Source organism: Sapajus apella, unplaced genomic scaffold (assembly GCF_009761245.1).
Source record: "Sapajus apella isolate SASKATOON/1434 unplaced genomic scaffold, GSC_monkey_1.0 scaffold54, whole genome shotgun sequence".
In the NCBI taxonomy this organism is placed as follows: Eukaryota; Metazoa; Chordata; class Mammalia; order Primates; family Cebidae; genus Sapajus; species Sapajus apella.
This window is the reverse complement of record NW_022436994.1, coordinates 7,529,910-7,554,075: the sequence shown is the minus strand read 5'-3', so window position 1 is coordinate 7,554,075 and position 24,166 is coordinate 7,529,910. Positions and strand designations below refer to the sequence as shown.

Here is a 24,166-nt window from a genome sequence, read left to right as displayed (position 1 = left end):
AAGGTGCAAATGCAAAGGCAAAGTTCTTGAAGGAAATTAGAAATGCTACTCCAGTAAACACACGAATGATAAGAAAGCACAACAGCCTTTTTGCTGATACTAACAAAGTTTGAGTGGTCTGGATTAGAAGATCAAACCAGCCACCACATTCCCTTAAGCCAAAGTCTAATCCAGAGCAAGGCCCTAACTCTCTTCAGTTCTATGCAGACTCAGAGAGGTGAGGAAGCTTCAGGAGAAAAGCGTGAAGCTAGCAGAGGTTGTTGGTTCAAGAGTTTTAAGTAAAGACGCCAGGTCCATAACATCACAGAGTAAGGTGAAGCAGCAAATACTAACGTAGAAGCTGCCACAAGCTATCCAAAAGATCCAGCTAAGTCCACTGATGAAGGTAGCTACATTAGCACCACAGATTTCAATGCAGACAAAATCAGCCTTCTGCTGGGAGAAGATGCCACCTAGGACTTTCATAGCTAGAGAGGAGAAGTCAATGCCTGGCTTCAAAGTTTCCAGGCACTGGCTAACTCTCTTGTTAGAGGCTACGGCTAAAGATGACTTTAAGTTGAAGGAAATGCTCGTTTACTGTTCTGATAATCCTAGATTCCTTAAGAATTATGCTAAATCTACCCTCCCTATGCTCTATAAATAGAAGAGCAAAGCCTGGATGACAGAACTCTTTATAGCATGGTTTATTGACTATTTTAAGCTCACTGTTGAGACCTACTGCTCAGAAAAAAAAAGATTCTTTTCAAAATATGACTACTTGTTGACAATGCACCTGGTCACGCAGCAGTTCTGACAGAGATACAAAGAAATGAACGTTGTTCTAACTGGATACAATGAGTTCTGAATTTCTCTTCAGAGAATCAGTGTATCAGCATGTTCAGTTTTCTTATTCTTTAATTCTCTATTTTAAAGTTTAACTTCCTTGTAATTCCTTCTCCACCAGTTCTAATCAGTAGTTCCCATCTGCTCCCCCTCCCCCCAATCCTGACTCATCCCGGTCACCTGATTGCCCCTGGCTACCTGCTCTGACACACCCAAAACCGTCCTTCCTGCCAAAACACCCACCCTGCCACTCCAGCTTGGACCCCTACTCTTTTTAAAACAGCCAATCGTTGATTCAAGGAGTTTTACAAAGGAGGCGAAAAAAAGTAAAATAAAATAAAATAGCCAATCTGGATTAGTCTAGTTTGTGCGGTGTAACCCTAGCCAATAGGGGACGACACAGCAGTAGGGACGACACCCCCACCCCCCAGCATAAGTACCCCTTCCCCCCTTGTCCAAGCCTGCGGTTGCCATGCTGCCCCATGCGTGCACCCTGCACCCTTCTATACAAGTAAACTGCCCTGCTGGGAGGATTCATCTTCGAGTGTTATTTCTTTTGCGGCATTGAAATTTTGCTTATAGCATTCTCATGCCTACTAACACAATCCCCATTCTACAGCCCATGAATCAAGGAGTAATTTAGAATTTCAAGTCCTTTTTTTTTTTTTTTGTGACAAAGTCTCACTCTTGTCCAGGCTGGAGTGCAATGGCGCGATATCAGCTCACTGCAACCTCTGCCTCCCAAGTTCAAGCGATTCTCCTATCTCAGCCTCTCTAGTAGCTGGAATTACAGGCATCCGCCACCACGCCCAGCTCAGGTCTTGTTTGTTTGTTTTGAGATGCAGTCTAGCTCTGTCGCCAGGCTGGAGTGCAATGCCACAATCTCGGCTCACTGCAACCTCTGCCTTCCGGGTTCAAGCAATTCTTCCGCCTCAGCCTCCCGAGTAGCTGGGATTACAGGGGTGCACCACCACGCCCGGCTAATTTTTGTATTTTTAGTAGAGACGGGGTTTCAACGTCTTGGCCGGGATGGTCTTGATCTCTTGACCTCGTGATCCGCCCGTCTCAGCCTCCCAAAGTGCTGGGATTACAGGCGTGAGCCACCGCACCCAGCCAAGTCTTTCTTTTTAAGAAATACATTTTAAGCCAGGCACGGTGGCTCACACCTGTAATCCCAGCACTTTGGGAGGCTGAAGCAGGTGGATAACCTGAGGTCAAGAGTTAGAGACCAGCCTGACCAACAATGATGAAACCCCATCTCTACCAAAAATACAAATTAGCTGAGTGGTGGCAGATGCCTATAATCCCAGCTGCTCTGGAGGCTGAGGCAGGAGAATCGCTTGAACCCAGGAGGCGGAGGTTGCAGTGAGCTGAGATCGTGCCATTGCACTCCAGCCTGGGCGACAGAGACACTCCGTCTCAAAAAAAATACATTTTGGGCCTGGCACGTGGCATGGTGGCGCACGCCTGTAATCCCAGCACTTTAAGAGGCCAAAGCAGATGGATCACCTTAGGTCAGGAGTTGGAGCCTGGCCAACATGGGGAAACCCCATCTCTACTAAAAATACAAAAATTAGCTAGGCGTGGTGGCGGGTGCTGTGATCCCAGCTACTCAAGAGGCTGAGACAGGAGAATTGCTTGAACCCCAGAGGTGGACGTTGCAGTGAGCTGAGATCACACCACTGCGCTCCAGGCTGGTTGACAGAGCAAGACTCGTCTCGAAAACAGAAAAGAAATAACATTTTTAAAGCTATAGCTGTGATAGATGGTGATTTCTCTGATGAATCTGGGCAAAGTCGACTGAAACCCTTCTGTAAAAGATTCAACAGTCCAGATGGGTTTAAGAACATTTGTGATTCATGAGAGAAAATCAAAATGTCAGTAGTAACAAGAGTTTGGAAGAAGTTGATTTCAACCCTTACGGATGGCCTTGAGGGTTCAGGACTGCAGTGAAGAAACGAGATACGCTAGGAACAGCAAGAGCACTAGAACTGGAAGTGGAGCCTGAAGATGTGGCAGAAATGCTGCAATCTCATTTAAATCTTTAATGGATGAGGAGTTGGTCCTTATGCATAAGCAAAGAAAGTGGTCTCTTAAGATGGAACCTACCCCAAAGATGCTGTAAATATTGTTGAAATGACAACAAAGTATTCAGAAAATCACATACATGTAATTGATAAAGCAGCAACAGAGTTTGAAAGGATAGCTTCCAATTTTGAAAAAAGTTCTAATGTGGATAAAATGCTATTAAACACCATCACGTGCTACAGAGACATCTTTCATGAAAGATTCAACGGATGTAGCAAACTGTATCGCCATCTTATTTTTAAGGAATTGCCACAGCCACCCCAACCTTCAGTAACCACTGATCAGTCCAAAGCCATGAACTCATAGGCAAGACCTTCCATCAGCAAAAAGATTTTAACTTGCTGAAGGCTGAGATGATTGTCAGCATTTTTTAGCAATAAGGTATTTTTAAATTAAGACCTGCACATTGTTTTTCTAGACATACTGCCATTTTCACACTTTAATAAACTACAGTTTAGTATAAACAACTTTTATACGCACTGGGAAGCCAAAAGATATGTGCAACTTACTTTATGTCAACATTCATTTTGTTGCTGTGGTCTGGCACCAAACTGCAGTATCTCCAAAGTAAGCTTGCACACACAGAATACACACATGCACATTAGATGCACATGCATACACATACATGTAGGTATGTGTGCCTGTGCAGTATACATGTATACATGCATGTGTGTACATATACATATAAACATGCACTTACATACACACATACACATACAAACAGACACAAAAGCAGAGGCAACCAGGTAGAGTTCAGTGTGTGAATCTCATGTTCAGATTCTCCTCGAACTGCATGGCCTCTTTTATAGAATAAACCTGTTGACAGTTGGGCAGTGAAAGGTTCTAGTCAAAATGATACCAACTGCAGAAGATCCTAGAGACACTTTAAAATCAAAAGGTGATTTTTATTTTCTTTTTTTCTGGAGACAGAGTTTCGCTCTTGTTGCCCAGGCTGGAGTGCAATGGCGCGATCTCAGCTCATCACAACCTCTGCCTCCAGAGTACAAGCGATTTTCCTGCCTCAGCCTCCTGTAGCTGGGATTATAGGCATGTGCACCATCACACCTGGCTAATTTTGTATTTTTAGTAGAGATGGGGTTTCTCCATGTTGGTCAGGCTGGTCTCGAACTCCTGACCTCAGATGATCTGCCGTCTTTGGCCTCCCAAAGTGCTGGGATTACAGGCATGAACCACCATGCCAGGCCCAAAAACGTGATTTTTTAAAAATTCTCTTTAATAAAAGTCAGTTAGCTACTCTAAGGAAGTTTCCAGATAGATTTTAGAGTCCCCATTCAGAGACACACTAAGGGCGAAGACCTCCTGAGAAGGGGTCTCTCCAGGCCATCTGGGGAACAATATACACACCCATGAATGTGGGTGTTCTGCCTGTCCTGGGGCCCTAGGGACCCTCCGGCCTGAGTCTGGGCATCTGAAGCTCTGAGATGGGTAACTGAGGACGACAGAGGGCCCCACATCCCTTATTCCCAATCCACAAGAGAGCATGATGATTATTTTGTTGGCTGTTTGACTTTCCTCTCTCTAACCCCATAATTGCGACTTCCTCCCAACAAGTTCCTCTGGTCATTGGGTGCATCTGAGTCACACTCTGGGGACAGCGGTAAGTGAAGTTTCCCGAGCCGAGAGAAGCAAAGCAGAGGCATGATGATTGAGATCTCCAGGGGCTGCAGTGCAGGCCCCAGGCCGGACCCTGCCCACTCCCCCTGGCTGGCCTGGGGTGAATGCAATCTCCCATTAAACCCAAATGGCAAAACTCCACAAGACTTTGGTGCAGTGGGCACAGCATGCAAGGAAGGAATGACAACTGGCGATTCTCAGTGCAAGGGTGCTAGGAAGGGGGGACAGGTTGCAGCCAAGAGGCTCTACTCCCAGCCTTCTGTCCTCCAGTCCCTGCCACCAAGCCATGTCTCCCACAGACAATCACCAGGAGCAGCGGGGGCGGGAAGCAATAGAACCTGACCTGTGCCGGGCGTGCAGAGTGCCTAGTCCCCATCTTCTGCCTAAGCCCCATCTTCTGCCAGCTGGTGATGCACCCGGATCCTGGTCTCAGCCTGGAATACACGAGGAGGCTCAGATCCACCTTGGATAAGTCCTACAAATGGCCAGGGTCGGAACAATCTTTGAGGCCAAGAGTGTGTCTCGGAAAGTTCGCAAGCGTCCTACGTAAGGGAGAGGCTGACTTTTCCTTCCTTCCTCAGCCACACTTAGAAGCTTTGAAATGGCTACCTCCACCAGGACCATCACCCCTGCCTGCACTGAGCTCACTAATGGACCTTTCAGTCCCAACACTGTTTTTTAAACCAACCCTTGCCCGTCCAGGGGGTGCTATCTTTTCATCTTTCAAACACAGGAAAGGAAGAGTCACAATGTAGAATGACAAAAATGCCCGTCGGTTTCTGCAATGCCTCTCCTTGCAACACATACAGAAATCTCTCTTAAGTAACAACCAGGTAACACACCTCATGGGTAAATAACTTGAAGATTTTTCAGGAATATTACGTGGCAACTGGGAGAATACCCTCTGGGATTTTTCATCCTAGTTTGTTTTTTTAAGTGCGGACTGAATTCTCTGCCTACTAATAATTGGAGGCGCAGGGGACATTTGGAAATGTGAGGACATTTTAACCATCACCACCACTGAGGAGACCACTAGCGTCTAGTGAGAGGAGGCAGGAAGGCCACACCATTCCTGGAGCAAACTATCCAACAAGGAATTATTCCACCCCACCTGCCATCAACTGCACCTTACTGAATCACATCCACAGTTCAAGAACGTGTGTCACGGAATTCTCCAGAGGAAGTCTCCAACCTGGAAGCACGGCCTCTTTTCCAGAGGGCTGGCTAGAAGGCAGGCAGTGAGTAAGCCTCTGGACATCACTGCCTGCCCATCGTCCCTCTGACGAATGACAAATGACCAGCCTCCAGACCACTCCCACCCCACCCCCACCAAGGAGGCCTGAGCACAGGGGACTCGCCCAGGCTGGCCCTCCACTGTCCACCCCCATGTGGGCGCTGACGCCTGTGTACCGGACACTGCATCCTGCAGGCAAGAATGAGGCACCCCGCTTCCAGTATCAGAGCCTCTAGTAGGTTCCCAACATAAAAGGAAACAGGGAATTTGCGGTCCTGATAAGAGCAAGCTACAGCAAGCCGTACGGAGGAGGATCAAAGAGGCTGCGCCACCTCCCAGGTAATCCCCGCCAGGAATGCTTCCTCGGCCTGCATTGTTTTCTTTTTTTCTTACCCCAGGGCAAAAAGCAAAGCCCCCAGTCTGCACCTCCTTTCAGGCTAACTTGACACTTGGCAGAGGGTCCCACACCCTCCTCCATGCAAGCGCGGGTGCCTCCACCAGCCCCAAACGTGTCCATCAGCCCGACTTCAAAGAGGCCGACCCCAGCACCTCCCCGCCCTGCAATGGAGCACATCTGCAGAGACCAAGAAAGGCCCAGGTTTTCAGCCTAAGGACTTGGGGTTCAGGCCCACCTCTCCCATCACCTACTTGCAAATTTCAACTGACTCCTGTTTCGTCCGTGGAAAAAGCGGGGCAAAATAACCGCAGCCTCCCTTGGCAGGTTTCCCACACATGAGGAACAAACAGGGTCCACTGCCTCCCTGCTCAGCAGAGGGTCCCAGCTCTGCCTCCCCAGAGCCCACTCTCCCACACAGCCACGCGATGGGACATTCCTCTGTGTACACCTGCAAGAAAACCCCACTTATGGTCCGAGGCCAAGCCCTCCTTGGTTACATCCAAGGCCATGAACAGGAGGGAGCTTTGCATATCCCACTCGACCCCTTCCACTCAGCTGGGCATGACAAAACCGGCTGAGAATCTCCCAGAGCCCACATCTTCCCAGAGAGCTCAAGGGAAAGCACTGGAAGGCAGAAGCAAATCCCAGACCGTCCATGTATATGGACCTCCCATGACACTCTTCCAATCCCATGTTTAATGCATACTGAAATATACAGACATCGAGATACATGTTGAGATTTTTAATAATGGGAGCAGGAGACTTCTCCAAAGGACAGCAGAGGCAGCCTCACAACATTCCATCTTAGGAATGTGACCGTGGGAAGTTCCAAGAACTTTCTGGCGCAGGGCGGTGCCTCAGCCTCCTCACATCATCTTTATGCACTTCAGGGGCATGTAGAGAATGGAGAGCAAGAGGCAGGGATGGGGGCTGGAAGAGGCTAAAACAAGAGGCACAGGGGCCAGTCTTATGAGAGGCCAGCCCTCCTGCTCTACCATCTCTGAGGCCTCCATCAAAGTCCACGGCACCCCATGGACCCAGCCTCCCTGGGGCTCCTGTCCATCTCTGCGCTCACCTCCTTCCACTCCCCTCATTCCAGGTCCAAGCTCCATCATGCATCTTCATCAGGGCAATGGGGCAGCCTGGGGACCAGGACATGCAGAGAGCTGATGTAGCATAGGACAAGGGCCCTTTTACGAAATCCCTGACCTTCACGTTCAGGGGGCCGAGCAGCCCTGATAATTTGATGAAGCTACAAACCAGAGAACAACAAGCCACACACACTACACCTGGCTTGAAGGGATTCACAATGTCATGAGGGCCACTGAGGCCGCAGGGCAGGAAGCTGGGTCCACCCCACCCGCTCCACCCCCACAGGACTGCCAGAGCCAGCCTTTGCTGCCCATCTCAAACTGGGCTTTTATGCATCACTGCCAGGGTCGGAATGTCTGTGCCCCATCCCCGTCCAGTTCCTATGTTGAAGCCCTAACCCCCAGGTGATGGTATGAGGAGGTGGGGCCTCAGGAAGGTGGTTTGGTCATGCAGCTGCAGCCTCAGCCTGGGCTTAAGGACTCATAATAGCCCCAGGGAGCTCCCTCATACCTGTAGCACGTGAGGGCACAAAGAGGGCGCCATCTATGAACCAGGAAACAGGCCCTCACCAGAAACCGAGGGCCTTGATCTTAGACTTCCAGCCTCCAGAACTGTGAGAAATAAATTCCTGTCGTCTATAAATTGCCCTGTCTAAGGTATCTGGTTATAGTAGCACAAACCAATTAAACATCGCTCTGTCCAAAACGTGATTTCCACCATGAAATGCTGGTGTTCTCATGTCTTCCATAAATCTGTCCAACCAAAGCCCTCTTTGAAGAGGGGCTCCAGGCAGAAGGGGTTCTGTGTTTCTGGCGGACCCCCATGTAGCTCCAAGCCGTGACTACTCCATCTGCCTCAGTCACTCTGGGTGATCCTCATGTGCCCAGGCAGAGGGCCTGGCCTGGGGATGCCCAGGGAGTTTTGCCTAGCTTTGCTGTTAGGGACATGAACAAGAATGAGCATGGCTAAAGAAGGGTATGGCCAGAGAGGGCTGGGCCTGGAGCGGGAGGTGGGGCCGCATCTTGGCTCCCAGCTGTTTGTTGAGTTGAATTGTCCCCAGGCACCGATGCAGTTGGCCAGTCCCGAAACTCACCTTCCCTGTGCCTTGAATTTATCTATGGTGTTCTTATCCATGTCATCTTTGGAGAGAAAAGTCTTTTTCCCATGCACAACCAAGAAACTGACTTTACCTGTTTTGTATGTAGTTAAGAATTCCACCAAAAAGAATTTCACCACCATACCAGCATCTCCAAGAATGTTTCCTAACCTCAGTTGTAGAGTTTTGTGAAATGCTGCACTCACTCCGGTAGACGGCAGCAGACCAGGCCAGGCGCAGTGGCTCACGCCTATAATTTCAGCACTTTGAGAGGCCGAAGTGGGTGGATCACCTGAGGTCAGGAGTTCGAGACCAGCCAGACCAACATGATGAAACTCTGTATCTATTAAAAATATAAAAATTAACCTGGCGTGGTAGCATGCACCTGTAATCCCAGCTACTTGGGAGGCTGAGACAGGAGAATTGCTTGAATCCGGGAGGCAGAGGTTACAGTGAACTGAGATCACGCCATTGCACTCCAGCCTGGGCAACAAGAGTGAAACTCCATCTCAAAAAAAAAAAAAAACAAAAGAGGCAGCAGACCAGGCTGAACGGTGTGGCCTTTTAAGTGTTTATCCACCTTTGACCAAATAAATCTAATTCTCTCTTTGAGTCTACTTAAAATAACTGTCAATGATGAAGATATTTTTTGCAGAACTCTGTTGAGGAAAAATGAGCTGGCCTTTCCATTTCCAGAATGACCTCCAGGTCAGAGACACGCACTGGGTCAGTCCGGGGAGGGGAGGCCACTCCTCCCCTGGATGGTCAGGGTGGAGGGGATTTTTACCATCATCACTGCAATGAAGAAATGTTTACCTATCAAACTGTATTGAAACTGTGCTTCAGTTCCTTGCCAGCCTTGGGCTGTTAGTAAGTGGGCTGATGTCTGTGCTGGGGTTCCAGTTGAAGGGTTGCAGGAGCAGCCAGTGGGGCCACAGGCAGAGTCGGCCAAGGGCTGGGTGCCCCTGACAGCAGCAGAGAGGAGGACGAGGGAGTCTGGAGAGACGGCCAGCTGTTGGTTGTGGAGTCTGGAGAGACGGCCACCTGTTGGTTGTGTCTCCCTGGAACACCTGACTGATGAATACCACTAAGCTCTTGGCTGCCTCCTCCACCCTACCCCCATTCACCTCTCAGTTTCCACAGCACCTTCTTTTCCTCTGCAGACACGTCCCCTTCTCACAGCTTGGTCCAGATGCACACATGGCTACCTACTGCTCCTGAGCCCGTAGGAACTCACCTCCTCGTTACAGGAAAAGCACACTGCCTTGCACACAAAAGCAGCTCAGTCTGCATCTCTTTGGTGAAGAATCAAAATCCTCAACCAGTAGAGTAGGCTATAAAGACACTGGCCTCTAGAAATGTTGATATTTTTATTTTATTTATTTATTTTTTTGAGACGGAGTCTCACTCTGTTGCCCAGGCTGGAGTGCTGTGGTGCAATCTCGGCTCACTGCAACCTCCGCCTCCCGGGCTCAAGCAATTCTCCTTCCTCAGCCTCCTGAGTAGCTGGGATTACAGGTGTACACCACCACACCTGGCTGATTTTTGCATTTTTAGTAGAGACGGGGTTTCGCCATCTTAGCCAGGCTGGCCTCAAACTCCTGACCTCAGGTGATCAGCCTGCCTCGGCCTCCCAAAGTGCTCAGATTACAGGCGTGAGTCACCACACCTAGCCGATTTTTTTATTTCTTAAGGTAATAAGCCAGTAGGTGGGGGGCAAAGTTAAATATAAACAAATGCTGAAAATATGCACAAATTTACACTTGTTAACACCAACCTCACTTTCCAATTTCATAGTCTGCTGGATTTCCTAATCTTAGGCAAAAATTCACATTGGGGGTTCAGGGAGCTAAAAGCACTTCCCCTAAGTATGAGAACTGTAAATGGAGCTTATTCTTCACACAGGATCTGAGACGCTTTGGAAGAGCAGCCAGCCACAGTCTGACAGCATGATAGGCATAGATTATTGCAAAGCCACATGGAACTTTAAAGACATCTGAATTAACAGCTTCCCTGGGGTTTCAGACTAGTACTACACATTGGAAAAAAGATTAATCCAGATGAGTGGTTCTAAACCCTGTCGAGCCCCAACCCAGAGTGTCTGATGCAGGAGGTCTGTCTGGGGTGGAGCCCAGGACTGGTATTCCTAACAGTTTCCAGGGGATGCTAATGCTGGTTTCAGGACCTCACTGTGAGAACTGCTGACTTAAGACAGCAGTTGTCCAAAAACATGGACTCCTCATCAGAGCCACCCAAGCAGCTTGGCTGGTGGGTGAGCCTGGGCAGGCATCTGTCATATGGCAGTGACTGAAGCTACATTCACATCTCCACTGCAGTTACATAGGGTGCTGTCCAAAGGCACTGCAGGTGCTCTTACAGAGTCAGGGTTTGAGAAAAGGCATACATCTTTGTTTTGGCAGATTTGCAAACCACCTATGGAATCACCATCTTAAATCCAATTCTCTCTGGCTCCAGTATCCCTTTTACTCTGAAAAGCTTGCTCCCCAGGCAAAAGAGATTACTAAGTAACAATCTGGTTATATGCAAGACAATAAGTGTTTCTGAAGTGCTAAAACAGTTAAGAACTACCATTGCTTAACTCCTTAGGCAAAAAACCAAACAACAACAACAAACCATCAGACAATAACTGATTCAGGCAAAGGCTATCCTTGGATGTTAAAACTGCTGAGTCAAAGTTGTTAGGAGGCGGTCTCAAAGGTAAGAAGGGAATCTGGAGGTCTCAACCAAGTGATCTGACTTAGCCAACAGCAGGACAAAAAGGCATTCCAAATCATGGCCGGGCAAGGTGGCTCATGCCTGTAATCCCAGCACTTAAGGAGGCCGAGGTGGGCAGATCACCTGAGGTCAGCAGTTCGAGACCAGCCTGGTCAACATGGTGAAACCCTGTCTCTACTAAAAATACAAAAACATCAGCCAGGCATGGTGGTATACACCTGTAGTCCCAGCTACTCGGGAAGCTAAGGCAGGAAAATCACTTGAATCCGGGAGGGAGGTTACAGTGAGCTGAGATGGCGTCACTGCACTCCAGCTTGGGCAACAGAACAGGACTTCTCAAAAAAAAAAAAAAAAAAAAAAAACAGAACAGGAAACTAGCCTGAGCCCTTTAAAAAGGCAAAGTCCAGGAAAGAAATAACATTGTCCCTGTTTTCAGATGGCATGATTATCTACATGGGAAATCCCCAGGAATATACAAAACAAAACTTTGCAAGGTCACAGGATACAAGGTAAACATACAAAAGTCAATTGCATTTCTATGCACAAGCAATGAACACATAGACACAAAATTAAAAATACAAGGCCATTCACAATCACTTTAAGAAGTGAAACTTAAGACGAACACTTGGGTGTACATCTTAAGACATACACAGGACTTGCATGCCAAAAGTACACAGATGCCAATGAAAGAAACGAAAGATAATCTAAATAACTGAAAAGTGAGCTGGAAGTCCTTCAGCAGGTGAGTGATCAAGTAAACTGTGGTCTATCCCTCACAGGTAACAATGCTCAGTAATAAGGAGCAAGCCACTAATACACACAACCTGGATGAATCTCCAGAGAATTACGCTGAGTAAAAACCATGAATTCTGGGAGGTTGCATACTATATGATTCCATTTCATTTATGCGATATTCTTTTTTTTTTTTTGGTGAGGGGACAGAGTCTCACTCTATCGCCCAGGCTGAAGTGCAGTGAGATCTTGGCTCACTGCAAACTCCGCCTCCCGGGTTCAAGTGATTCTCCTGCCTCAGCCTCCTGAGTTGCTGGGACTACAGGTGCACACCACCATGCTGAGCTAATTTTTGTATTTTTAGTAGAGACAGGGTTTCACCACGTTGGCCAGGCTGGTCTCGATCTTTTCACCTTGTAATCCACTCGCCTCAGCCTACCAAAGTGCTGGGATTACAGGCATAAGCCACTGTGCCCAGCCTTATGTGACATTCTCAAAATGACAAAACCACAGAAATGAAGAACAGATTAACGGTTGTCAGGTGTCACAGAGGGCGGGGACGGGAGAAAGTGGAAGTGGTCATAAAAGAGCAATGTCAGGGATACTTGTGGTGAGGGAATGTCCTATATCTTGACTATATCAATTTCAGTATCCTGTTGTGATAATGTTCTGGAGTTTTTCAAGGTGTTTCCACTACAGGAAAATGGGTAAAGGACACATAAGATCTCAATATATGATTTCTTAAAACTGCCTGCAAACGGCCTCAAGCCAAAACATTTAATTTTAAAAAGTCTTTGGAAATAAAACAAATGTTGACATCATGAAAAAATACTAATAAGATTAAAATAAAGAAAGCAAGGGTCTGCCTCAGATTTCAGAACACAGATATGGAGTTAGCCCAACTTGTAAACCATGATGGGATTCTGAGTAGATTAAGGCACATCTGCAAACAACTTTAGGGGATGATTGGGAAAATTCAAATATGGACTGGATGTCAGCTGATGTCATGCAGTCAGTATTCAATGTCTCAGGTCATCATGGCTTTAAGGATGAAGGGTATGTATAGGGACATGTTCTTGTCCTTAGGAAATGCAGGATAAAGTACTAATGGCTGCCATTCATGATGCGTACTTGTTTTCACATCAGATAAGGAGAGATAAACTAAATATGGCAAAACGGCAAAAAAAAAAAAAATATATATATATATATATATATATATGTCAAATTGAAATGAAAGGTATATAATTCAGGCCAGACACAATGGCTCACGCCTGTAATCCCAGCACTTTGGGAGGCGGAAATGAGCGAATCATGAGGTCAGTAGGTCAAGACCAGCCTGGCCAACATGGTGAAACCCTGTCTCTACTAAAAATACTAAAAATTAGCCAGGCGTGGTGGCATGCGCCTGTAGTCCCAGCTACTTGGGAGGCTGAGGTAGAGAACTGCTTAAACCCAGGAGGTGAAGGTTGCAGTGAGCCAAGGTCGCGCCACTGCACTCTAGCCTGGGCGACAGAGCAAGACTCCATCAAAAAAAAAAAAAAAGAAAGAAAAGGGCAGGGCATTGTGGCTCATGCTTGTAATTTCAGCACTTTGGGAGGCCAAGGCAGGCAGATCACAAGGTCAAGAGTTCAAGACCAGCCTGGCCAACATGGTGAAACCCCGTCTCTACAAAAAATACATTCTGGGCATGGTGGCGGATGCCTAGCATCCCAGCTACTCGAGAGTCTGAGACAGGAGAATCGCTTGAGCCCAAGAGGCAGAGGTTGCAGTGAACTGAGATCGTGCCATTGCACTCTAGCCTGGGTGACAGAGCAAGACTTCATCTCAAAAAAACAAAAAAGAAATTCATATGATGACATCGGTGATTGATGAAGGAAACTTTCACCCCGCCTTATCAGGTTTCAGGGTGCCCCCGACCACTAGGTGTTGAAGGGCTCCCCAGCCTCTTGGGCCTTAAGATGTCAATAGAGAGATTTCCTGAGCCCTCAGTAATGGAGGAAACTCCTGATCCTTGGGGATAGAGGGACCACCCCCAACCCCTCAAGCCTCAGATCTCCCAACCCCTTGGTGATGGATAAACCCCCTACAATGCCCACCCTTGCCACCCTGGCTGCACTGCTCTGGGCACACCCCTCCATCACTGACATCAGAAAGGCAGGTTCATGGACAGTGCTGAACAGCTGTCACAGTGACAGATCCTGGAGGGGGACCTAGGCCACTAGCTAGAATCTAACCCTGGTGGTCCTACTGCCACCTTCGTTCTCATTGAAGAAATCAAGATTTGGGACCAGATAAAGCAGCAACCAAGTCAGTCCTCACCCATGTCTATCGAAAGCCCTGAGCCAGGCCTCAGATCCCACTGATATTTGAGAGCACCATCAGAAGACAGTAGACCCTGACCCTCATTAATGCAGGGCCTTTGCTGGGGGCAGGACCCACTGAGAAGAGGAATAAAGGTCAGGATTCGCCAGCCGGCCAGGTCTGGGGCACTCTGCTCTCTAACATTTTGCTCTAGGGCTAACATGAATTATTCTGCCAGTTGCCCCCTAAAACAAGAGAAGCCTGGGCACCTGGCTGATTCTCTAGCCCAGTGCTATGACATGCTGATTTCTAAGCTGCCTCCACTCTGCTGTCTATACCCACAAGCACCCTGGCAAAACTCCATTCTGGGGGCTCCCCCAAGACCCTCTAAGAGGCTGCCCTGCCATCAAGCCCTTGCAAAGTTGGCACAGGCAATGCAATCTCTCTCAAAGAAAAGACCGGTGATTCAAAACACTAAGCCTCAGACTCCAGAGGGCCCTGGGGCCTGCAGGAGAGGGTAGGGAGAGGTGAGCCAGGCCACAGCAGCCAGCAGGCCACAGGGTCATCTTCCTTCACCTGCGAGATGTGGCTGGCAGAACTGGGGGCTCTGGAGCAGGCAGAATGGAGACAAGCAAACTCCAGGTCTGAGGGGCGTGATCGGAAGCCCTTTGACCTACCATGTCCAAGCTCAGATGGTAGGCAAGCTGCCTCGCCCTGCATTTGCCTTCTGAGCCTCAGTTTCTACAGAGTTAGTGAGGGTTAAATGCATCTGAGACAGAGCAGGCACACTGAACATTAGCTGCATGAAAGCAATGAGTGAGTGAATGATTAAATGAACAAAGGAAGAAAAAAGTGAATCTCCCCTCACAGGGCCTCACACACAGTCAATAATTCATGCCAGCCACTTCCCTGCCCGAGGCCTCCACTCTGGGGTGTGCACCTTGTATGCATGGCAACAAGCCATGCCGCTGTGCCGTATCACATTAGTGCAGCTGCAAACATAACAGTGCGTTATGGAAACCCCGGCAGATGTGGGGGAGACGTGAGCAGCACCCACGTGATAGCTTGCCATGTGTTTTACCCAGGGCCAAGGCCAAGCGCCAACTGTTTGACACAATGGCCCTGAAGTGGGCTGCAGCCTCTTTGAGGAAGGTCAGATGGATCTGCTGATAAAGAGATCACTTGTACCGGGACACTCTATCTCCTCCTAACTGTGGCTGTGAACAAAGACCATAGTATTCTCAGTGTGCCGCTGTCACCACACCCATTCCTCCTCTGAGCAGGGATCTGAGCAGTTGCTCATCTGAGAACTGATGTGCTTCAGCCACGAAGCCGATGTATTATACGGACCCAAACATCTCTCCAAAATTTGGCCAGTGTCTTACGTGCACTCAGTCCCCGATGCAGAATCTGTAACATAATCTGGGAGTCTCAGCAGAAAGCAGAAAGGTGGAGATGAGACATTTTCCCAGGACGGGTCTGTTGGATGCCCAGCATCTTTATAAGAACAAAACCTGCATTTAAATGTTACAGAAGAAACCGGGCGCAGTGGCTCACACCTGTAATCCTGCACTTTGGGAGGCTGAGGCGGGTGGATCACCTCAGGTCAGAAGTTCGAGACCAGCCTGACCAACATGAGGAAACCCCATCTCTACTAAAAATACAAAAAAATAGCAGGGTGTGGTGGCAGGCACCTGTAATCCCAGCTACTCGGGAGGCGGAGGCAGGAGAACTGCTTGAACCTCCACCCAGCAGGTGGAGGTTGCAGTGAGCCGAGACTGCACCACTGCACTCCAGTCTGGGCAACAGAGTGAGACTCCACCTCAAACATACATAAGGGCCGGGCGCAGTGGCTCAAGCCTGTAATCCCAGCAGTTTGGGAGGCAGAGGCAAGTGGATCACAAGGTCAGGAGTTCAAGATCAGTCTCACCAATATGGTGAAACTTCATCTCTACTAAAAATACAAAAAAATTAGCCAGATGTGGTGGCACACGCTGAGATGGTGCCACTGCACTACAGCCTGGGCGACAGAGAGAGACTCCATCTCAGAAAAATAAATAAATAAAACACAAGGATCTGGCATGGCAGCTCATGTCTGTAATCCCAGCACTTTGGGAGATCAAGTCAGGTGGATCACCTGAGGTCAGGAGTTTGAGACCAGCTTGGCCAACATGGTGAAACCCCATCTCTACCAAAAAGACAAAAATTAGCTGGGTGTAGTGATGGGCGCCTGTAATCCCAGCTACTTGGGAGGCTGAGGCAGGAGAATCACTTGAACCTGGGAGGCAGAGGCTGCAGCGAGCCGAGATTGTGCCACTGCACTCCAGCCTGGGGGACAGAGCAAGATTCCATCTCAGAAAAAAAAAGAAAGAAAGAAAGAAAGAAAAAATAAATAAATATTACACAGGGGATTACACAGTGCTGGTGGGTCTACATCAAGACTGGAATCCATTTTGAGAGCAAAACAAAGGAAATAATTCTTGCCATTTGGCAATATGGATTTGAAGGAGGCAAACTCCACAACACACTCTGTCCAGAAAGAGTATTCTTTTGTGCTGAGGTCACAGCTCTGTAGGCATACCTCATCTCAAGGAGCCTGCATGGACTCCTGGCAGGCGTTTGTCATCAACTTTCAATAACACAACTTGCAATGTGGCTATTTTCCAAGGAAATAACAGCAGGCTAGATTCTCAAGTCTGTAAGATGAGGTGCAAATGGTTCTCTTCTGAAAGTTAAAGGAATAGGTTACAAAGCAAAACTCCAAGAACGAAAGCTGTGGCCCTAATAAAAACATGAAGGAAAGCCTGGGAAAGTGTACCAGCATCTCCCTCTCTCCTCGTAAGCGATCACTTCTAGAATATTTCCATCTAGCTGTGCAACTGTCCCCTCCCATTGTGAAGTGTACCGTGTGGGGACCAGATTAGGAGGCCAGCCCCTGGCTGTCCAGAGGATGGAATAGAGGCTCTGAGTGATGTCACACCTTGGCAAGGACACGTAGCTAACTCTAAGCTCCTTCCAAAGCTCTTATCATTTTTTTTAAAGCAACAGCAGCCTTGGTTCTTGTCCTTGGAGGAGTTAAGATTTAATGAGGACAGAGAGATACAAACAAAAATTACACAATCCAATCCCACAGAATGTGAATGGGTAAAGGCCGCAGCTAACTGGGCCTCAGGACAGGGGGCTGGGCCTCTGTTGGTCAGCGTCCCACCCGGACCACTCTGGAGGGTACGTGGCTTGCGAAGGGCTCAGGAGGCCCACAGGCCCACCCCTTTCTCAGTCTGTCTTCGTGGAGCAACCTGGGCCAATCTGAAAAACACTTCTGGGGTCAGAGCTCTCAAAAGGGTAACCAACCACAGGTGAAAGAAAAGGACTCAAAGGCTACCTGGCTTTCATTCAAGAGGACGTCGGGTGCCCGGTGTTGACAGCTACTCCTAACAGCTCAGTGAGGTCCATGCTATCAACCCAGTTTCCAGCATCACTTCAGAGAAGTTTGGGGACCATCCCAGGCCCCACAGAGAGCAAGTAGCAGGGACGAGGAGTGCCACCTGGGCTCCTGCAAAGCCTGCTCCCTTTCCACTTCACCCACAGGACAAACAGACAGGACAACGCGGCCGCAGTCAGCGCCCATGCTGGGACCTTCCTCTTGTTCGTTCAAAGCCATCTGGTAGTATGGGAAATGGAAAAGCTGGTGTCCCCAGAGCTCACAGAGCTGACAACAGGCAGAACTGTGCAGAAAAACCGGTGTGTACAAATGAAAGGAGAGGCAGTACCTCCAGAGGGTCAAGGGCACTCTGGACAATAGCGGTCACAGTCGTCAAAAGTCTCTGTCAGCTCCCGCTCATTCACCCATTTCATCTTGGCACTGAAAACAGAAGCCGGGTCTGTCTGGAACTCAGCTGGGACGTTACTGGCTGCAGAGCTGAACTCAGCACCAACAGCCCCCGGCTGGCCGCTCACCAAGAGTCACAGACTCACAGGCCAAGGTCGTCATTAAACAGCCCATGCACATCTAGCCCTGTTAACGTGCCATTGGCCACACAGCTGTGCTTGCCCCATGTATGGTGTCCCAGGGAGCCACGCTTCAGAAGAACTCACCCAGTCTGTGAAGACCGAGCTTGGCAGGAGCCACGGCACGTCCCACCCTTCTCGCCGGGGCCCACAGGTCCTGGCAGCCAGCCATCAGGGAGAGGAATGCAACTCCGCAGGGCATGACCACGCAGAGAGGCCACCTCCCTGCGAGGTGTGAGGCTGCACAGACCTCCCCACAGGCTCCGCACAGACAGACAAGCAGACACCCAACAAGCTGAAGCTGATGAGCATATTCTAAAAGAAGCAGGGCCAGGCGCAGTGGCTCACGCCTGTAATCCTAGCACTTTGGGAGGCCGAGGTGGGTGGATCACCTGAGGTCAGGAGTTCAAGATCAGCCTGGCCATCAGGGTGAAATCCCATCTTAAAAAAAAAAAAGAAAGAAACAGCATTGACCAACATGGTTTACTCACAAATAGCCAGCCCAGCAGCCGAGGGACCACTTGGAGTAAGGCCATCCCTCCAGGGCATTCTGAGACATCAGTGCAGTCACAAGTTGGAGGATGACACCCAGAGACTGGCAACACCTACGTCAGGATCCAGGTTTTGGAGGACCATCAGTGAGACAGTCACACACACACCATGCTTTTCACACCCCTGCTGCAAACACCTCCATGGGAAGTGGAAAATGAACGATCGTGCGTTCTGTCATCCTGCGAGAAATGGATAAACACCATTCTGGTTGTCGCATTGTCCCTAACATCAAGCAAAATGCCTTAAAAGCACAGTATGCGCTCAATGATGACCTATGTTTTGGATTATTCCTATTTACATGGAGGTGGGGGTGGGAGTTAAAGAGCAACACATCCCAACTCTGTTGAGTGTTTCGGGTTACCTGTCTCACTCAAATTTTTCATCAGAATAGTCTGGTTACACCTGAATCCTTGCCCATGGGAAGGGGAAAATGAGAAGGGTCCCGGGGACACAGGGGGAGTTGCTGTCAGTGCTTCCCCCAGAAATCAAGGGGCACATGTGGCCAACATTTCTCAAAACGTGTGGTCCCAGCGCAGGCTGGACCTCCAGAGGTGGGGCCCACCCAGCAGCCCTTCCTTCGGAAAAAGGCCAGGGCCCCAAGTATTGGAGCCACTCAGCCTTCTTCCCAGGACCCAACCAAATGATTTTACTATTCATTATGTTAATATGCCCTTTGTTTCAGGCCCAGGAGCCAACGCCTTGATACAAGCCAGAAGGGCAATGCCTTCGCCCACCTCACGGACCCCATTCTTCCTTTGTGGGCTGTGCTCTTGGAAATTTCAGTTGCAAGCTGTCTCCACCTCCCACCCTGGGGACACCCTGCCACCCTCCACACTGGCTCCTACCAGCCCGCTAGGTCGGCCAGGCATCCGTCTCCAATCTGCAAGCTCCTGAAAAGTTGTTCAGGGCTTTGCCGTGTTTCTCCTAAAGAGCGGAAGACCCTACCTTGTGTCTTTGTACAAATCCCCTTTGCTACTCCAGAACACAGTGGGCAGCTCTGCCCAGGGCCTCTGCCAAAGCTGTCCCTCCATCCCAATGGCTCCTCAAAGCCACCCAGGATTTATTCCCTCACCTCCCCCAACCCAGCATCCCCTTGGAAAGAAGCACCCGCTGACCCCAGATAGAGCAACCCGCCACCCCGTCTCTGGGCCTGCAGTCCTGCCCGGCCAGGGACCTCAAGTAATCTGGAGGAGGAACGTTAGGATGAGTCTGCGTCCTCCTTGAGCCCCCAAATCTCACATTCTGCAAATGCCCACGCTGGAAAAGATGCCAGTAATTTTGGTTCAGCTTGTTGAAGGAGGGGAAACAGCCTGCTGTTGACATTCCTGACTTGGAATTGTGAGCACATTCTTAGAGGGTAAAAATTAACCACCATCAGTCGGGGAAGGCATGATGGGGAGGGCATGATGGCTGCACTTCAACGAGTGATCACAAAAACTGCCTCACTCCAAGCGCCCGGGGGCCTTGCCCTGACGCTTAACAGAGCCAAACCAGAGCGAGTCCTGTTCTGGACTCTTCCCTCAGAAAAGCAGCCGAGGAAACCCTGAGTAATTGCACTCATAGATCATAGGTTCTGGCATGCGGTTCCCAGACTGAACCATTTATCCAAATTAAAACCATTCTCCAGAAACAAAATCAGACCCTTTTAATTGAAAATAAAGCCAAGCAACCCCGAAGTCTCTTTTTTTTTTTTTTTTTAAATGAAAGACATTCTTCCTGCTTTCTCATCCCATTAATCACAGAGTTTACACAATCTGTCAAAATAGCTCGGTAAGAAGTCTCCCTCTTCCTTTTCCTGCAGGCCTGGTTTTTACCCTGGGGGTGACAACCTAGCCATCTTTAGGGACAGTGGGTGGACACCATGAGAATCCAGACAGGACCCTATGTCTCAATTGCAGTTTGACCATATATACCAAGGAGTTCCAAAAAGCTTATGTTCACTTCTGCGTATATACCCAAAAAAATGGAAAGCAAGGACTTATACACCCATATCCATAGCAGAACTATTCACAGCAGCCAAAGGATAGAAGTACCCCAAGTGTATCAACGGATGAATGGATAAACAAAATGTGCTATAGACACACACACACACACACACACACACACACACACACACACACAATATTATTCAGCCTTAAAAAGGAGGGAAATTGAGATAATGTTGCGACATGGATAAAACCCTGAGGACATTATGCCACGTGAAATAAATCACGGCCGGGGGTGGTGGCTCACGCCTGTAATCCCAACGCTTTGGGAGGCCAAGGCGGGCAGATTATGAGGTCAAGAGATGAGAGACCATCCTGGCAAACAGGGTGAAACCTCGACTCTACTAAAAATACAAAAATTAGCTGTGTGTGGTGGTGCATGCCTGTAGTCCCAGCTAGTTCGGAAGCTGAGACAGGACAATCACTTGAACCCAGGAGGCAGAGGCTGCAGTGAGCTAAGATCGTACCACTGCACTCCAGCCTGGCGAGAGAGTAAGACTCCATTTCAAAAAATTATATACATAAAATAAATCACAAAAAATACAAATAGTGTGTGATTCCACTTATACGAGGCACCCTATGTAGTCCGTTTCTTTTATTATTTTATTATTTTTTTTTTTTTTGAGATGGTGTCTTGCTCTGTCACCAGGCTGGAGCACAGTGGTGCAGTCTCAGCTCACTGCAACCCCTGCCTCCTGGGTTCAAGCGATTCTTCCTCCTCAGCGTCCCAAGTAGCTGGGACTACACGCATGTGCCAAACACCCAGCTTATTTTTGCATTTTTAGTAGAGACAGGGTTTTGCCATGTTGGCCAGGATGGTCTCGATCTCTTGAGTTCGTGATCCGCCCACCTCGGCCCCCCAAAGTGCTGGGATTACAGGCGTGAGCCACCGCGCCAGCCTTTTTTTTTTTTTTTTTACCCTTCCCAAGCCATACCATGTTCAGATGTAGTCTGTTTCATAGGGACATAAAGTAGAATGGTGGTTGCCAGGGACTGGGGGAGGAGAATGTGGGAGTTAGTATTTAAGAGACACAGAGTTTCAGTTCTGCAAAATGGAAAGAGTTCTGGAGCTGGAGGGTGGTGATGGCTGCACGACAGTGTAAAGGTACTTAACGTCACATAACTGTACACTTACACGATTAAAACGACAAAGTGGCTGGGCGCAGTGTTTTATGCCTGTAATCCCAGCATTTTGGGAGGCCAAGGCAGGAGGATCACGAGGTCAGGAGATCGAGACCATCCTGGCCATGGTGAAACCCCGTCTCTACTAAAATACAAAAAATTAGCTGGGCATGGTGGCACACACCTGTAGTCCCAGCTACTCGGGACGCTGAGGCAGGGGAATTTCTTGAACCCAGAAGATGGAGGTTTCAGTGAGCTGAGATGGAGCCACGGCACTCCAGCCTGGTGACAGAGCAAGAATCCATCTCAAAAAAAGAAAAGACGAGCTCGCTTTGGCAGCACATATACTAAAATTGGAACGATAAAGAGAAGATTAGCATGGCCCCTGGGCAAGGATGACACACAAATTCATGAAGCATTCCATAGTAAAAAAAAAAAATTTTTTTTAAAAGAAAAGACAAAGTTCATGTTATACATGTTTTACCAGTTTGACCTCAAAGAAGCTGCTAGAAATTCTTCCGAGAACATGACTAGCTACGATCTGCCCAAAGACCTATGTGCAAGCATAACACAGGATGTAAATGATCAATGAACAAACAGTGAAGTCCAAATATGGTACATCCATATACTGGAGTACTATAACGAAGTATAGTATCCACATACTGAAGTACTGTCATCAGCAGTCACATTTATGCAGAGCTATTTCTAGACTGGGAAATGCTTATACTGCTACATTGATTTTTAAATGCAGGATATAAAATAATACATATGGTATGATCTCAGCTTGGTAAATTTAAAAAGCACAGAAAACATATGGCACACAAACAGGCTAAAATATGAACCTCTGTGGAGGTGATGTTAGAAGGTGATGTTAGCATTTTTTAACTTTTCCAAGTCTACAATGAACACATATTACAAGAAAACTATTTTGTAGAAAAATAATCAAAAAGCAAGTTAAGAAGCAAAGATATGTTCATTACTTGAGAGTCTTCTGCTAGTCTCCAACTAATGCAGATAACAAATGTGCCTCTTTCCCTCTCTTTAATAGGCTGAGAGCTGGCGGGCTATTTGCAGAGGGCTCCCAGTGCAAGATGAGAGAAATGCATTCTTTTTTTTTCGAGATGGAGACTCACACTGTCGCTCAGGCTGGAGTGCAGTGGTGCAGTCTCAGCTCACTGCAATCTCTGCCTCCTGGGTTCAAGCAATTCTCCTACCTCAGCCTCCCTAGCTGGGACTACAGGCGTGCGCCACCACACCCAGCTAATTTTTTTGCATTTTTAGTAGAGACGGGGTTTCACCATGTTGGCCCAGATGGTCTTGATCTCCTGATCTCATGATCCACCCACCTCGGCCTCCCAAAGTGCTGGGATTACAGGCATGAGCCACTGCGCCCGGCCGAGAAATGCATTCTTAACCCAGGTAGAGCCCTCCCTCCTCCCTTAGCACCCAGCCAAGGCCTGCACACAGCCCCCTTTCACTAGCCCTGTCCACTGGGCTCTGCAGCTCTTTCCAGAGGAGACAAGCTGGAAACACCTGTCCCGGATCTTTTGGGAAAAACTCATCTATCACACTGGTCTCCCCAGTGTCAACCAGTTAGCACACAGCTCCCTCCCAAGGGATCAGATTAGCACTTCCAAGAATGAGGAAGTGGTTCTCCAGAAGGACCACAAGGTGCTTTTCAGGCCCCTGGGGCCATGGAAATTCAGCAGCACCAAAGTACACTGGGCCTGGAGCCCAAAAGAAGGAAACAACAGCCCACAAGGCTCCCACCTGAGACCGGTAACCTGTGGAGGAATGACAATGTTAGGCTGCAGGCGAGGAATGGCAAACACAGTCACGGTAACCCCAGGGTCTCCCAGGACAAAGGGCAGTTCTGCCCCAGGTTTGTGGGATGCCAGAACCTGGACTATTATCGCTCTCTCCTGTGCGTACCTTTGATCTAACTCCCAAATGGCCAGTGATGAAAGGGGTAGGCGCCCAGGGACACCTCTAAGAAAGGTGATGGATTACAAGGTGGCTGAGAACGCCAGGACCAGGCTCCTTTGTTTGCAGAGCCAGCCGGCGCTCCAGGGAGGAATGCGCACAGGCCTAGACGCAGATGCCCCTGCTAATGGCCCAGTGTGCCCCAGGGCCCACTCGCCTGCCCGCCTGCCCTGCACAGCCAGATGTGGGCCTGTGCCTTTTATTTTGTGGCTTCAAGTGAGTGAAATGCTACACACTGCAGCTGTGTTCCAGGGTGATGGGGAGAGCGCAGATTCCTGAATCCTCCAGTGAGAAATAATCCCAGTGCCTGGAGCAGAGCCCGGACTCTCCTGTAATAAAAAAAAAAAAAAAAAAAAAGCAACTGCAGACGGCTCTGAACGGCC

General features: G+C 48.7%; 1 protein-coding gene and 1 non-coding gene across 9 annotated transcripts in view; one reads left to right on the top strand and one right to left on the bottom strand.

Annotated features, from left to right (window-relative positions):
- Positions 1 to 24,166, bottom strand: part of TNS3 (tensin 3) — a 315,320-nt gene that overhangs the window by 285,411 nt on the left and 5,743 nt on the right. For 2 of the 8 annotated variants that reach the window (XM_032244260.1, XM_032244261.1), the window contains exon 2: positions 7,252 to 7,318. The exons of 3 other annotated variants lie outside the window; for them this stretch is intronic. In XM_032244260.1, coding sequence (XP_032100151.1) covers positions 7,252 to 7,301 — 50 coding nt within the window. In that variant the 5' untranslated portion in view covers positions 7,302 to 7,318. Of the gene's footprint in view, positions 1 to 4,888; positions 7,218 to 7,251; positions 7,319 to 17,903; positions 18,532 to 23,732; positions 24,113 to 24,166 lie in introns of those variants that run through there. 3 more of the 8 variants (XM_032244268.1, XM_032244271.1, XM_032244264.1) reach the window with 3 other exon arrangements.
- Positions 22,124 to 22,230, top strand: LOC116527485. The gene has a single exon (XR_004258567.1). It is a non-coding gene; the product is annotated as a U6 spliceosomal RNA (small nuclear RNA).